At 38.2% G+C, this 17,357-nt stretch overlaps 1 protein-coding gene across 2 annotated transcripts; it reads left to right on the top strand.

The window, feature by feature from the left end:
• The first annotated feature begins 660 nt into the window (after window positions 1-660).
• On the top strand, window positions 661-8,971 carry spata18 (spermatogenesis associated 18). 2 transcript variants are annotated; one of them, XM_034081565.2, is made up of 13 exons: window positions 661-1,091; window positions 2,817-2,922; window positions 3,014-3,129; window positions 3,283-3,401; window positions 3,545-3,640; window positions 3,741-3,875; window positions 3,960-4,161; window positions 4,333-4,488; window positions 4,591-4,766; window positions 4,977-5,100; window positions 5,218-5,280; window positions 5,533-5,610; window positions 8,498-8,971. In XM_034081565.2, the coding sequence occupies exons 1-12, from the start codon at window positions 1,005-1,007 to the stop codon at window positions 5,587-5,589; spliced, it is 1,437 nt and encodes a 478-aa protein (XP_033937456.1). In that variant the 5' UTR covers window positions 661-1,004; the 3' UTR covers window positions 5,590-5,610; window positions 8,498-8,971. The 2 variants fall into 2 exon arrangements, with proteins under 2 accessions (XP_033937456.1, XP_033937455.1); XM_034081564.2 differs by lacking the exon at window positions 8,498-8,971 and having other exon boundaries at window positions 5,533-5,659.
• Window positions 8,972-17,357: the final 8,386 nt, after the last annotated feature.

Genomic DNA, 17,357 nt, shown 5'->3' with positions numbered 1-17,357 from the left:
TATTTTAATTAAGGCTGCTTATATTTAGGCTTTCTTTTTAAAAGATACTGGTCTGGCAACAGGACCATAGAGCTCTCATTATAATAACTAAATAAATTACATAAATAAACAAGGTAAAAAATAAAGAACTGTAGAACTAAAGTCCTAAAGTAAATCTGGAGGTTTATTTAAAATAAATATTTAAGTTAATAAATTAAATTAATAAATCGTTTTTACGTTCTCATCATAGATTATTTTTTTGTTAACATTTCTTTGTTTTGAGCAAAATGATTTTCTTATTAGATTTTTTGAAATGTAAAATAAATACATTGTTTTCAAAGAGCGTGTTCAAATGACTCGGATAAGTTATGCTTATATTTTTTACATCTAAAATTACAATTATGTAATCCATTATCATGACAGCCCAACTGTTAAATCATGTATTATGTATATCCTACAGTATTATAATCGGATTAATTTCAACACACACACACACACACACACACACACACACACACACACACACACACACACACACACACACACACACACACACACACACACACACACACACACACACACACACACACACACACACACACACACACACACACACACACACACACACACACACACACACACACACACACACACACACACACACAGAGAGAGAGAGAGATACTGGCGGAAACATCAGCATTCTGTGTTACCGAGCTACAGTTCACCCTGTAGCCGGCCTTTGGTGTCGTTTGACAGTATGACATTACAATCGTATTTACACCCCGGCAGAACAGAGCCTACAGAGGAGAGACAGAGACAGCAGTGCTTCCGTCAGGAATGATTTGTATTTAAAGTGGTTTGTTTTCAGGTTGTCGCCTACAGTCTCGTCTCCTGGTTGCCACAACTGAGGCGGTGCTTGGCAGCACATTGTAGGTGGAGAAAAGCTGCCAGGACAGGAATTTTAACTGCATCGTGTCCTCCTGCAGGAGCATTTTAAAGCTCCCAGTAGGCTCATTAGGACGGACATGGCCGATACTTTGAGGAGACTGACCCACACATCCCCTTTCAGCGTCCTGCAGGACAAACTTGAGAGCTGGCACAGAGACTACCATGTAAGTTTATCAATAATTAAAGCCCACCGACCTAAATCTGACCAAAGGAGTTCATCTGTTGCACCGTGTTTATGTAATGCATTATAGGCTATAAGCCACATTTGTGCACATTTATAATGTATGGGTTAGTCAAAGCGTTGCAGAAACATTATTTCCTGGTATAGATGATTATAAATTTCTGTGTTTACTGCTATAAACTGGTGATTTGTCCACTATCTCGATTTGTATATACTTTTTATTCGGCTATTTGTATTACGGGCAATGCCATGGAATGCAGTGGTTTGGATGATGCATGCATTTATTTAAAAAATACCACAACAAAGGAATGCAAAGCTTGTTTTAGATGACATTGATTTCCCGGTTGAGTTTGGTTGCTATGGACGCCGGTTGCCCTGGCTACAGGTGGACTTTTCCGAAGAAGTTTTTCTGCTACGATGGTTCACTTCCTGTTACTTCCGGTAGAAATCCGCTGGGTGGCTTAACCCTCCTGTTATCCTCAGATTTACTTTACACCCTTTATCCTCTGGGGTCAATTTGATCCCAGTAGTTTAAAACTCAAGATAATTATCATATTCCAAATATTAACCAACATTTATGTCTCTGGTGCTTTAGGTATCTTAGTTGACTACCTAAATAACCATTTGAATAAAACATTACCCCAACTTTCCCCCCTACAGACCCCTTTATACATCCAGAATTGCTATTATGTGACTATCGACACATATATAAATCACCATAAAATCTCACTAACTGATATAAAATGTTAAAGTAAGATATTTTTGATGTTGTTAAAGAACCAATAACTAAAGCAGAGGGTAGTTTTTTTTACAATGATACATTTGCATGTAATAGTCACCTCAATATCATCTTACACAATCAACACAAATATGTGTAAAATATTGACATTTGTATATGTTTTCTATTACTAAAACAGCCTGGGGTCAAATGTACCCCAAGGAACACCGATGTGTACAAAGTGCGTACAGGACATTTTATGTTTACCCATTAGTCCTCACTAAATTAGGAAAAGTCATGAAATACTAAGCAAAGAAAATAATGTGAACCATTTTTTTCTGGTAACATTGAATGGTGGCAGAGGTACCGGAAGTGGCTTTTAATAATTTTTACTTAGGGTTTTTTATTTAACTAATGCCACACAATTTGACTACAGGAAATAATGTGAAAAATCCATACAATTAAACATCCAAGGGGGTAAGCACAAAATGGTATGGAAAACAAACAAAAGAAATTAAAAATAAAAGATTAATAATAAAATAACAACAATAATTTGCTAAATATATGAATGTGTAATATAAGGAGTTTTAAAATGTTATACCTATGAAAGAACATTCTAGGAAAAGGTATTCATCATTCCTGTTGTTTTTATTGAAACAATTATACAAGGTTACAACACAAAATCTTGTACAGCAAACAGTGGCCTTATACGTTTTAACAGTTATTTATACACCAATAATTGTCCATAAGGACATAATACTGTATATTAAGCTACAAAATAAAATATATAACAAAACAGCCTATGTACAGTAGCTGCAGCCTGTTACATTTTGCAATTTTAAATGCTTCATGCTTTTAAATATTTGATTACATTAATAAAAAAACTAGCTGAATAGTCATTCTCCTTGTCATCTTATGTCTGAAATGAACTCTACTAACTTCACGTTGTCTAGTTAATTAGCCTATTGTTTATCATTTTTGTCCTCCCAGGTTATTTCCTGTGACAACAATTTAAATAGATGCTGTGAACTGATTGAACTAACCGCAAAGGTCCAAGGTCAACTGTTTACCATCCTTAACCACACAGCTGCTGAAGGTAAGCTTTATATTGGCAGTATAGCATTATCCCTCTCATAATAACAAGCAAGCTGTTCTTCACACTCACTGGTTTTACACTGATGACTCAGGTGGACACTATGCTGGAGTGGACACTCTCAAAACTCGCCTGCTGCCGTGGCTTGGAACCTGTTTCTCCATGGCCAGGCCCGTGGTCTCTGATGACACCAGTCTGCAGCTCATCCAGGTGACAAGCTTTTACTTTTCTTATTAAAACAATCTTATAAGGAAATCCATCAAATATAATCCAGTGTAACACAGTGTCCAACAAATTACAATCAGTTCTCTTCAATATGTACATCTCCAGTTGTGGTAACTGGATATCATTTGTTTTGATCAGGATTCAGTTGAAAAGGACCGAAGGATCAGGGAGCTCTCTGCCTCCCTTGACAGTGACATACAGAGGAAGGACAACGAGCTGTGCTCCACTCGCCTGCAGTTGGACTCCATGAGAACAGAGTGAGTCCAACAGATATACGACAGCAGAAGCAGAGCAGTCATTCAGTTTCCTTCCTCAACAAGCATGGCTTGGGTTTAAATGCATTTGGATAAAAGTCCATGGCAAATTGGGATGTATATCATCTAATTTTGTATCTCTTCAGATTGGTCGATACTCAGCAGGAACTGGATGTCACAAAGAGAGAGTCAGCAACTACTCTGCTGGCAACTGAAGAAGAAATATTGCAACTGAAAGCAGAGTGGGTGGTTCACAAAAAATAGTGCCATGATCTATTTGCTCTCAAGTGAAATATACATAATGTGCTACTTTTCTTGATGTGAAGCGTGTCTGTCTTTCAGTTTGAGGGCCGCACATGAGCAAGTGGAGAGCTATCAAAGGAAGATGGCGACCTTCATTGATTATGAGCGGCAGATTCGCCTGCTCAAAGATGAAGTGTCTTACCTGAGCACAGACAAGACCGTGCTGCAGGAGAGGTACACATGCCATCAGTGTGTGTGCACACAGACACCACTACACAGAACTGACTCGAATGATAACGTTTATCTTCTGTGTTTCAGGTTGGTGAGGAGTCGTTCTCCGAGCCCGATGAGGAGCGAGTCGCCCACCAGAGCACAGCTCACCAACTCCTCCCGCTACGCACGCCTCATATCACGCTTCAATGACCTGCACGCGGTGGAGCGGCTGGAGGCCCAGGTCATTCTTCGACGCCACATTGATGACGTGGAGATGGTCCAGAAAGTCATCTTCATTGCCGTCGTGGTAGGCCTGAAATTGTTTTGTGCAGATCAGAAGAGCATGCAGAGAAAAGAGTGCCCTATCTGTTTAAATTGACTTCATATGTGGGTGATTTCATCAGGGTTCATATTATGACTCATTTATATTTAGAGCAATTTACTTTTAAATGTCTTGTTTTTTGTCATCATGTCTCAGGAATCATTTAAGACAGCAAAACTGGCTTACCGTCAGTTCAAGCTGCGAGTGAGAAAGACATTGTCCCCACACTTAGGGTTAGAGCACCTGGAGGATGCAGCAGTGGACTACATCGTCAGAAACCTGGACCTCTATGACATTCAGGCCAGTATCAATGTAGGACTAAACCCTTTATGTCTACTCTCTGCAGCATTTATGGACAAACTAATATGTTACTAAAACGGAGGCATCTGACCTTTGTGTTTAATTTCTCCCCAGGATGTGATCAATGCCATGAATGTGAACCCTCGGATCTCTTTTCCGCCAGAGGTGGACTTTTTCCTCATCAGTACCTTGATCAGGGAGATGTGCAGGGTGGCGTTTGCCATGCAGACACTGGACCCCCCGCTTGACTTTTCCTTTGCCAGCGATGGAGAACTTTACAACGACCGCAAGTCAGTCCTTTGTACATTACTGTGTCTAAATTACAGTCTGTCTTTTAACGGAATGCTCTACAAGTGTTCTAGAAACATGTGGTGCTACATGACCTGTAAAACACAGTATGTTCCTTAGGTTATTTGCAGTCTCTACCAGTAGATGTCGCCCTCACACACATCAATTCTCACAGCTCTCCCTCTTTGTTCCACCTCTTCTCTGACTGACAGGTACCGCCGTAGCTATGACTCTGAGTTAACTGCTCCTCTGGTGATGTACCATGTGTGGCCTTCCCTGTTGGAAGGAGATGCTGTGGTAGTGAAGGGCGAGGCTGTGACAAGAAGGGGTGCTGTGGTACTGACTGTATAAAACTTCAAAAATATAATTAATTTGAGTGTTCTCTGGAGAGTAAGGCCTCCCTGAAAGCTCAACATAATGTTGTGTTTTCTTGTGGTACATCTGTTTTTGCAGTGGAGTAGAAGCAGGAGCACCAGCCCCGTGCGCTCTCGCTCACTCAGCCCAACTCGCAGTCTTGTAAGTCTCTATAATCTTTGACAACCAGAGCCATAAGCACCATTTGGGGTTTTGTTCAAGAAGATTGCATTTTTTGTCTGGTTTAACATTCAGCTTGATGTAAATCTCAAATGTATCATTATTTCTATTAAACATGCATGCAAACCCATGGATTTAAGGGTATGAACTTCAAACCCCCTTTCATTTGAATTTGTTTTCTTTAAATGTAACTAAATTGTTGTACGCTTCATTAACAATACTATCTTTTTTTAGGCATTTCTTAAAAAAAGAAGCCTGTCTCCTGGACGTCTCAGAGCGAGTCACCTGTGATCTCCGGCCTCTCTATCAACAGTAACTTACAACTTTACATCATATCATTAAAATAAATGTTAAAGTATTATTATTTGTATATTCCTTTGTGCTTACACCAAATAAAGCAATGAATTCCTTAGAGACTCAACCACCCAAAGGCTTTCTAGAGTTTACAAATCTGGGGCATTTTGATGGGACTTTGAGGTACTTGAGGTCAGTACCTGTAGATTATAGGTAAAGCAAAAGCAGTGTGGCAGATTACTGAGCATTCGTCTTAATTGACTATATTAACTCTAAGATAGATAATACTAACAGTATTTTAGTAATAGTTAGAAACCTTAAAGTGCATTTTTCAGAGGGACACTAGTCCTGCAGCACTTTCTTAGTCTTACAGATGCATTGAGAAAAACATATTCAGCCTCTACTCCTCTCTTTGCTTTTGACCAAAAGTCTAAGCGAAATTCTTTAGGCGTATTGCAGGACATATGGTGCTTATGACCGGTGCTAACTCCTCCAGTACTTGAGTGACAGATGATTGGTTATTGTGATTTTTTGTGTCAATTGTTGCAGTGTTTTTTTACTTTTTATTTTCCTCTTTTGGTGCTGTTTTGTATTCTGGACTTTTGTTTGAGATAAATGAATAGCGTTAGTTATTGTGAACAAGAATGGGACCGGTAGCTAGTCAGTATGAATTCAAGATGACACTTATTTAACATTTACAACTTGTTATCTCTTTAATATATATTATTAATATATTAATATTAATAAAGTTGATGCAGTTGAATTAATACATGTTGATTTCACTATGATTTGATTTGAGTTGTTTGACGACTATATGTATAGACCGTGCCTTTTGTGATTGATTGCTTTTTTAATGATGACATTACAAACCTTTAGTTTTCTGCAAAGGCTGTTTGTTTTTTGGTTAATTCTGTCTTTTCTTTGCTATTGATTATTTGTTTCTCTGCAGCCTTACACTGTTTCTTGTATTTTGGCTCTCAAAGGATTATTTTTCCACAATTTGCTGAATAATTCCCCCAATTTACATTTTCTGACAAAATGAGTAACACTACCCAGTTTTAACATTAGATGGTGCTGCTGCTCCATCATGAATGTGAGCCCACTTTGCTAAATGCACTGCAGTGGATGCAGGGCAGAGACTCTGCAGCTTAACTTTCTGAATAGTAACTTCATTAAAAAAATATGTGGGCTTCCCCAAATGGTATAACTTGACGTCACTATATGTGAAACATAGACTGCTATGAAAAGAAATGTTACAAACCTTAAAGTTTATCCTGATAGGACTTTTTCTAATATGCTTTGAGCCATCTTAGGCACTGGCCCTCATTCATGTGTGCCCGTGCACCAGTATGTTAACATTTGAATGAAATTCTTAAAGGAATCCCAGCAGCAACGTCGTAGTGATGCCTTTCAAAATTATTTTAGCATTTTTAGCCGCCTAATTAGCTCTCTAGGCCTTGCCCGGTGCTGCACCCACATGCCCCACCAGGCAAACAAATTATGCTGCCAGCTCTTCAGATCATTATATGTAAAATAATTTGCTTCGCAGAGCAGAAACTGAGCTCTGAAAGGCCTCTGTGACCTCTGTGTCGTTAAACTGTCTTGACGGGTTCTCACACTGACCAATTCTGTAGTCAATAGAAGAGTTATAGTTGTGTTTTTGCTGCCTAGATATTTTTTTTTGAGGATTATTATATATATATATATTATTATATTAAGCTCAACAGTATGTCTTTCCTGGTACTGATAAAAGATAACCTTGTGGGGATTTGTGTAAAGAATCGTAAACAATTGAATATCATATTATGCTTTTACCTACAGAGGGCGTGTTGAACTCGAGTGCCAATGCAGTTTAAACCTATTTGCCATTTCTCCAGCTGCAGCAATCCAAAATTAAAGTTCTCACAAAAATATAAAAAAATAAAATCATTTGTTAACCTTTAAATGAGCAATGATGGGACACTTGGAGAAGATATTTGGAAAAGAAGAGTGTATATGCAGAAACGCATGTCATGGAAACTTCCTCCATGCCTCCTCATCGCACACAATGAGCTACTTGTCCGATGTGCAGCGGTTCAGAGGGGTCCTGGCTCCTGGGACAGAGGCCAGGTCCTGCTGCCATGATACAACTGTGATGGAGCCTGGAGACTCTATCTGAACTCAGTGGGAGGGTATTTACTCAGGTGTGTTGTGGTCAACTGTGGTCATGGACAGGGTGACTGCAGACAGTGGTTGATGGAGATGAGAAAGAAGAACATGGTTGTGCTGTCTCTTCTATGGGCACTAATGCAATGAAACCCCCTTCTTGATGTCAATACAGACAAAGGATTTCCATTTGACAGAAAGATAGAGGATAGCTTCCACAGCCAGATTAAGCTGTAGTCTGGTAGCAAAACTGCATTTCAGCTGGAGTTAGACGTGCAATCTTAATTCATGGCCCAAACCAGAGTCAGTAGTAGCTGGAGCTCACCCTAAACAGACTGAAGAGCTGAAAAACCCATACGTTTCCAGTTTGGTGTCCGAAGCCTGACTCGGTGCTGCTGGACCGTGTGATATTTCCTCAGGACGTTCTTAATGTGCTCAATGCTGGCAAGAGCTGTGTCTCTGGAGCTTGAGCATGATGAGTACCCGCCCTGATCCCGCAGCTAGACCAGGGAAATATTAATCGAGCTGTATATCACGGCACATGATGACATGGTTATGTGTGACCGGGCACATAAATCAAATGCTATATATTAAAAAAGAGAGAAGAGGAAATGAAGAAAATCAAGGTCAGAGCAAACAAAAGTTCATGTGGCAGGTGTTCTCTGAATAAAGAGATTGTTATGTCCTAACAATGTCCAAACATGGATACTTGTTACTAATCACCAGCCTGCGATTGTTGACTTTGACTTTCCTCTAATAGGGTCACAATTCAAAAGAGGAGTCAATGAGCCACTGCAGATCAACAAGGCCTCTGTTTATCCAAGAGAGGCGGTAGGGTCTGTGGCCCAGAGAGGCCGTTAAACACATCTGGAATGGAGCAGGATGCAGGTCTTGCACAGGAGGACCTTACGATTTATGACAGTCGGGACAACACGGAGGTAGAGAAAGCACATTCATGACTTCAGCTTCATACTGTACTAGTGCAATGTTGTGTGTGACTGATTGTCATTGCACCATATGAACATAAGAGCCCCACCCTCTGTACTTTGAGCCGTGCTGGAACACCCAAGGGTTATTTCCTTGACACTAATGAGTGTGTGAGGTCATAGCGAGGACTGGCTGCAGGCATCAGCCCAATGGGTGCTGGGAAGCAAACAGGCGTGACTGCAGATCTTCTCAGTCGCAGTGAGATCAGACATCAAGCGACCACATCTTCTGCCAGAGATACCACGGATAAATACTTCCTTCCTCTCTCTATGACGACGACCATATCAAATAAAGAAAAACGATTTGAATTTTGGACTCTCTTTTTCCCAATGCAGACATTTGTCCAGACTGTTTACTGTCATCCGTTGCACATCTGGGCTATCACATTGCAACGGTTGATTAGGAATATTTGAAAGCCAAATGATTTGATAAGTTGCCTTCAGAATAGTCAGTTTCAGACAAAGGTTGCCGGATAATGAGTAATGAACTTGGGACTTCTTCACATAAGCAGCCATGGCGGTAGATGTAATGTCTCAATGATGGAGTGCAGAAAACATCCAGCTCTGCTTAAACAGTATTATTCCTCTGATGAGCAGAACAGACCTGGCCTGGTAATCATGTGCCCTGCCTTCTCGTAAGAGGCGCGACACAAAAGCAGAGTCCAGGAAAAGGTGATTTGGGTCGTTATTTTCCACAGATTTTTTTTTTTTAACACATCATTAAAGCCTCAAAGGCTGTTATGACCTTTTCTCTTTTTTGTTGAGGAAAGGGGAGATCAGCTAGATGTCAATGGGATTTGAAGGCTCTGCTCTGCTTGGCATAGAGATGACAGGTGGAAAAAACCCCACAGCTGCCGAGTAGAGATGTCAATCTGAGCTTTAATTACATGGTTTGCTTTGTCAGGAGGTGAACTCAACCTGCTTCTTGTCCTAAAAGAGGGAGCTCTTATTGGATGCTAGAAGGCTCCATGTAAAGCACATCTGGATGATGTGATTAATGGGAAAAACAGCCAGCCATTTACATTACAGTGTAGCACTGGCAGGGCAAAGTGCCGTGGATGCAGGTGTGAGTCTCGTAGGTTACTGCTCCACTGGGGCTTGTTACATTTAGCTTGGATTTGATACTCTCACGGAAACAGACGATCAAATCTGGCGCCAATCTCATGTGCGACTGGCTTCGGGACAGAACACCCCCCACCCTGAACAGGGATGAAGGAAAGGAACATTTTGGGGAGAGAGAAAGAAAAACTAAAGATTTGAGAGCTGAAATAACAATGGGCTTACAGAGAACATGTAACTATTAAATATATGGAAACTTTATTGTGGCTTTGGTTTGACCTCCATGATTACTGAGTCTCCACAGCTTCACTTACACTGAAGGTTTTCAAAGAATCAACAAATTAAAGAGGTTATAGAAAATGCTACAGAACAATGAGACTTTTTGATTTAAGTTCAATTTGATTTGCTTTGTTTTATTAATAATGTGAACAGTATTTACATCTGACTTTTCAATCTCAGTACGCTGTCTTCTAATTAACAACAGTAATGAAATGTAACCACTAGATGGCAGTTTAACACAAAACAATGGTCAGTGTCTTGCAGTTTCTTACAGAGAAATGCACTAGGTGGAAGAAGTACTCGGATACTTAAAGTAATAGCATGAAAATAATTGCACCCAAAGGAAAAGCACACCATTATTACCAGCAAGATTTACTAAAAGTATACAAGAAAATACATGCATAAATAACTATATATATATATTATATATAATCTTATGCATAAACATGTAACTATGATAGAATGTAATAGTGATGGTAATTTAACCTATTCATATATTAGGTTATATGGTATTTTGTATGTTTAATCTTGACTTGTACCAGAGAGAAGAAGAGCAAAAATAAGTAGAAGTTTCTTAAAATATGAACATATACAGTATTAAGGTAACATTACTTTCCACCACTGTAAATGCAATGCTTACAGTAAGCTCCCCTCCATGAATAAACTTGTCGGGAACCTTTCAGGTAACATGTGAACTTGTCAAGTAGTGGGACAAACATTATCCAGCTGATCTCCTATGATATGCTGCCTGTCTGCCCGGGGCCCTGTCAAGTGCTCCTAACAAATGCCTCTCTTTGTTGCCCAACGCTCAATCCCCAAGAGGGGACAGATAGATACATAATGTTCTCGACAGTACGACTTGTAGGAGGGCTATGGTCCATTCTTTTGAGGAGCCAAAGCAGATTTTGTGTTGATCAAAAAAACAATAGGAAAACTGCTCTTTCTGTGTTCAATGCATAAAGTGAATGAAGACAAATTATTATAAAAATTGTATTTTCATGGAATATTTTATGTCTCTTCATTTCAAAAGGAAGAGCTGGAGAAGTAAAATAATATATCAGGATGAGAAAAACACTTGATATAATCTGAGCATGAACACTGGAACACGTATACATGTTGAGAATATCCAAGTATTTTATAATAGGGAGGGAACGATTACATAATAATTAATAACTGTAAGTGTTAAAGACAACATCCTGTAAAAATGAACAGGAAATAACAGTCTCATTGCCACTTTGAGCATCCTGATCTTGTCTTTTTTATTGCCAGCACATACTCAATCCTTTGCTGTGGAATGACGACAAATGTGACAATCGCACGTGACAGCAAGCTAGCACATGCCTCCGATCAGACAAAAATGCAGCACAACCATTTTATAGCTCACATTCTCACAACATGGAGACAAGAAGACATAGCTGCTCACAGTTAGAACATAATAAACCAAAATTGAAAAAAGGAAATTGTTTATTATGTTCAGATCTGAGCTGTGGATTTGTTTATGTAGATGGTAAATCCCAGTTTCTTTCACTGGTATACAAGCTTAAGAAAAAGGCAATTTTGTTCCTGGCCCATCAGTATTGAGGCTAAGTAGACAAGAAAATAAACCTACAAAAATGACCACAATGTACTTTAAATTAGTTTAGACGCTCAAAAAGATCCAACTCTCTTTGCCACTGTTTATAAACCTTTAACTTATCAGAATTGCACTATTTTACATCTTCCTCTTATCGAACACAGCCCACCCTGACACTTCAGACACACTTACATCAACACACAGACAGTGAAGTGTCAGACATTCGCCACTGAACACTGTTGATCTTGAACTACTTTTCCTTCCAAGTCAGTAAAGAAGGTATCTAACACTCAATGCAGGTTAACTGTATACACAGGAAAGTCAGATATCAGATATATAACTCAACTAATAAAATACATTTGCTTTTTTGTTTGTGATGATTGGAGCTGAAACTAGATTACATCTGTAACTGTTGTATCTGTTTGGTACTGACACATTGTGTTTAACACAAGTACTAATGCTATGCAATGTCTTTTGTGAGCTTTCCAAGGGATTGAGTGACACCAGTACACCTGGTTTTGTATTTGCAAATGGAAGTCTAGCAGACAGACTAACTGGAAGTTACAAAGCCTTCCTCTCTCTGGGGACTTAAAAGGAATTTACTTCCAACATCTATTTTTAGAGCACTGCTCTGATAATTAGTGACAAACAGCAGGTTTATTTTGTTCTTTTCCGATACAGCTGTCACTGAAATAGCCATGAGTCAATGTTTTTTTTTGTACAAAATGATAAGTCGTTTGTGTACACTCTTTTCTCTGGAACTGAGGTGCATATATGGGCGATTACTGTAACCTCTGCTCACTGATATGCTCTGAAAAAAAGGTTCTTGTTTATATAATTTGATGCTTTAGTTTAAAAGCAAGCTATGAAATCCATCATTCCAGTCATTTGCAGCCCATCTGCACAGCCTCCAAAACCTTTACAACCAAACAGAGACGAGATAAAGGGAAAACCGTGATATCAAACAATGACACAAACAACAAAACACAAATGTATACGAGTCAGATTGCACACAAAAAAGAATATAAAGCCATTATGGTACTTTAAATCTTTTAAAGTGTGTTCCCAAACTAGGATTGAGAAGACACAATATAAAGGTTGAGACAATGATTTAAAATCTGCATGCACTGATGTCACTGACAGGCATCATATATCATTAGTTTCTGGGGGAAAAGTTGTTATTCCTAAATGTACTGATAACCAGGACACTGTCAGGGTTTGGCTGAAAGTGTGTGTTTGTCCCTGGGGTGTGTTCATCTGTCTGAACAGCTCTCTGTGGGAGATGATGTGTTTCTGAGAAGTGCCTGCAGATCTTTCCATAGAAACAGAATGAGAGGGCAGTATCATGTCCGGGACCACCTGTGGATTTCACTGTGACTTCATTTCTAAATCTTAAAATAAATTAACGGAGAAGACAAACACCCTCAACGAACCCTGGCCTTGTTGTGCCTCTGACTGTACTAAATAACCAACCTGATCTCACCAGAATGCGTGACTCCACCACGACTTCTTAACACCACAATGCGTGGTGGAGTCACGAACTTTGTTACATCTACGTGTCGGCACCACGCAAACAACCCCTATGCAAAGTGAATGAGGCTCCTTTGTCGTGGTGCACCAACCCAGTCTCACGGCATTTCGTGTTCACCAACACGATTTTTAATCTATTGATTCGTGTTCACCAACACGATTTGCCCCTTTTTTTCGTGTTGCACAGCACGATTTTAAAAGCAATGTATTTCTACTGCCTGCAGCACGTCTTTTTCTCCGGTCGGGTCGAGGAAGACCGGAAGCTGTGTGGTTTATAAAAACATGTTCTTACTCAATATCAAGCCACAATTATTGCTTTTATTTTAAATCGTATAATTTCGGACTTTTGTTGCCGTCTGTGAGGAAAATAAATGGGGCTCAGACAATAAATGGGGCTCAGAGCCTCAGAATACGGAAATCTGTATTTTTAAATATTTTTTTCCTTCTAATTCGTTATTCTTTTCAAAATAACACACTGTTATTTACTCACCAATAACACACAATTATCCTTGCTTTTATTTATTGGTTTAATTCCATTATCTCGGGCTTTTTTGGCGTCCGTCAGGAACTGAATTTCAAAATAAAAATAACCGGAAACAGACGTAGGCCTATAAGGGACATTTCGAGCATCATTGCGATTGTCAACATTTCGGAGTTTAGGATGGCCGAAGACACTACACTACCCATAATCCCCAGCTATCGTTTAGGACTACAGTCCCCTAAGGTTACGCAGAGCGTCAAAAAGCTGTGTGAAATGGAACGAAATCACGCCAGACTATCCAAAACTGGAATCGAACGCCCCCCCCAGAACTACACATGCTGGCTATTGTGTTTCGCAAAATGTTCTATGGGACGTCTTTACTGAACGTTTTCGTTTTTCCCACAATTAGAAGTTGCCAGTATTAAACACATTGGTGTTATCAAATGTAAAACATATAATTAATAAATGGGTAATAAATTTTACTCCACTGCATTTATTTGAGTTACTTTGCAGATTCTGATTAATTATGTGAAATATAAACAACCCTTAAATCAGACTTTAGTTACACGTGACCTGAGTAAAATTCAGGTAAGGTGATTGTCAAGTGCCAACAATCAAGAGAGATATTTGATAGTTGGTGCTTGAGAAGACTAAACATGTATCTGCAATTGACATGAATGAAAACGAGTAATAAAGTATATTCATTACTCGTTATTCTCTACTAATAGTTAATTAAAGACTGTATATTATGGCTATTTTGCACATCCCTTTCAAGATTTTCAAAGGTTTATTGACATATCATATACACAACTACGGTGTAGTTATGCAATGAATGAAACACTTGGGTCACAGGTTCCTCAACAGTGCATTACAAGACATCTATCAATATGTGTGTACCTCCACCATTAAATATATTCATATTCTGCACATTTCTTATTCTATCTACATAAGAGTATAATTCATATGTATAATATCAGTTAAAATAAGTGCTTCAACATAGTTAACATTGCAGGAAAGCAATATATTAGACGTTAAGTACTTTGTCAGGCTTAATATTTATCTGTAGATAGATACCCCCAAAGTTTTTTTCTTATTTAAAAGAAGACCTTAATCTAAAGTATTATTTAATGTTTAAATAAAGGTTAATTCGTTTTTCTGTTTTGCACCTCCTCCTATTAATATCTTTGTACATCCTGCACTAAACAGTTTTATTGTAGAGATCACTTATAGTATCGTCTTGATTTTTTATATTCTATATTTCTATCACAGACCTTCTACTTTCCCCCTATGAAAGTATGTACTCTTCATATTTGTATTCAAATATTCAAATAATATTTGATGAAAAAAATATTAAGAGTACATTATTGTTTTTATGTGTTATATTATAATTTATAACACATAAAAACAATAATTCAATAACGTGCTTTAACCACTAGACGGTGCACACAAGGTACACACAGCCATAATAACTTTGTATTATTAGTGTAGGACACGTTTTATTCATGCTTTCACATAATTTTACAGCATATTGCTATACTATTTCAGACTCAGTATTTACATTCTTACATTCAAAGAAAATCAGTAATATCTTTAAAAACTACAGTCCTTTTATATCAGCTGTGCACCGTTATGGTGTAAATATAACCTATCTACAAATTAGATCAAATGTAAAAGTCAGCCGAATTAGTGTTGATACTGCAAGGAGACGTATTGTGTGAAGAGAAATTGAAGATGTTGTTTAATTGAATATATTTATGATCCACGTCAAGTATTCAGTTTCGGCGGCATTTTCTCAGTTTTTCCAAAGTTCTTCTCATCAGGCCCGGGCTCTATAAATAAATAATTACGGCAGATCTGTAATATACAATGCAGCCGAACCGTGTATTACAATGCCGTTATGTGATGACTTTCAAAGAGAAAAGCAAGAACACTCGGAATTAAGTTTTATTTTATTCTTTTAAAATGTTTTCCGGATTTCATATCATATAAACACCAAATCCCAGCATGCATTGCGGCTAAAACATCCAATAAGCGAGCTTAAAACCATAGCTGAGGATCCTGGGTAATCGCTCGAAATGCCTACGTCTGTTTCCGGTTATTTTAATTTTGAAATGTAGTTCCTGACGGACGCCAAAAAAGCCCGAGATTATGGAATTAAACCAATAAATAAAAGCAAGGATAATTGAGTGTTATTGGTGAGTAAATAACAGTGTGTTGTTTTGAAAAGAATAACAAATTATAAGGAAAAAAAGATTTAAAAAATACAGATTTCAGTATCCTGACGGCAACAAAAGTCCGAAATTATACGATTTCAAATAAAAGCAATAACTGTGGCTTGATATTGAGTAAGAACATGTTTTTATGAACCACACAGCTTCCGGTCTTCCTCGACCCGACCGGAGAAAAAGACGTGCTGCAGGCAGTAGAAATACATTGCTTTTAAAATTGTGCTGTGCAACACGAAAAAAAGGGGCAAATCGTGTTGGTGAACACGAATCAATAGATTAAAAATCGTGTTGGTGAACACGAAATGCCCTGAGACTGGGTTGGGTGCACACACGCATTTCTACAACGTCCCGCAGTGAGCTTTTATTCTATAAAACGTTTTTTTTAAATCTACTTTATAGCTTGTAGTAACTCACGGGAGGCTTCTTTTATTTTATATGTATTCATAATAATTTTAATTTTTCGTCAGAATGTAAAAATTACATTAGTTACGAATTTGTGTTCTCAAAAAACAGTGCATTGGTGTGTAATGCAACTGTGATTTTTATTAAATTAGTTAGTTTTTAAGGAAGGCCAGAGCTTCAGCTGTGTCAAATAGATTGTTCCCTTTAGTTAACGTTATTTAAAAGATAATGATCATGTCCCCTGTATTGTATTACGAGCATCCATTCCCATTGGATAACGGAGAATTGTACACCCGGAAGTAAGTATTCTCCTTACTGTCGATTGATTTTACAGTGATATCTGCACTACTCATCGACTAAAAAACACCAGAATATCCTTGTTAATTACATAACATTGATTGGTTTGAATTGTGTGCAATGCTTTTGTATTTTCCCCCTTCGATTCGGAGAAACAAATGGCTCCTCCAACAGTACTACGCAATAAAACAAATAGTGAAATAGTGCAATAAGAGTCTACAAGTGATTGGAATATGATATATTAGATAAATAATTTCTAAGTAGCAGCCAGATGAATGTTATGGATGTTGTTTCTAAGTTCAGGTGTTTAATAATCGTATAGCCTGTGTGATGAAGCTGTCTCTGTGTCTGGTGGTTTTAGTCCGGATGCTGCGGTACCGCCTGCCAGACGGCAGCAGACAGAACAGTTTGTGGCTGGGGTGATGGTGGTCTTTTATAATCCTGAGGGCTTTCTTTAAGGTTAACCTGGTATTTTTACTCCACTACATTTATTTTAGTTACTTTACAGATTTGGATTAATGATGTGAAATATAAACAACCCTTAAATCAGACTTTAGTTACACCTGAGTGAAATTCAGTGAAGGTGATTGTCAAGTGCCAACAATCAGGCGAGATATTTGATAGTTGGTGCTTGAGAAGACTAAATATTTATCTGCAGATCCGTTTAAAGCATATGCATTACTCGTTATTCTCTAATAGTTCATTAAAGACTGTATATAATTGCTATTTTGCACATCCCTTTCAAGATTTCAAGATTTTCTAAGGTTTATTGACATATCATATAC

The sequence above is a fragment of the Pseudochaenichthys georgianus genome, chromosome 4, assembly GCF_902827115.2.
Source record: "Pseudochaenichthys georgianus chromosome 4, fPseGeo1.2, whole genome shotgun sequence".
Taxonomy (NCBI): Eukaryota; Metazoa; Chordata; class Actinopteri; order Perciformes; family Channichthyidae; genus Pseudochaenichthys; species Pseudochaenichthys georgianus.
Note: the sequence above shows the minus strand (reverse complement) of the source record. Positions and strands in the feature narration are given on the sequence as shown.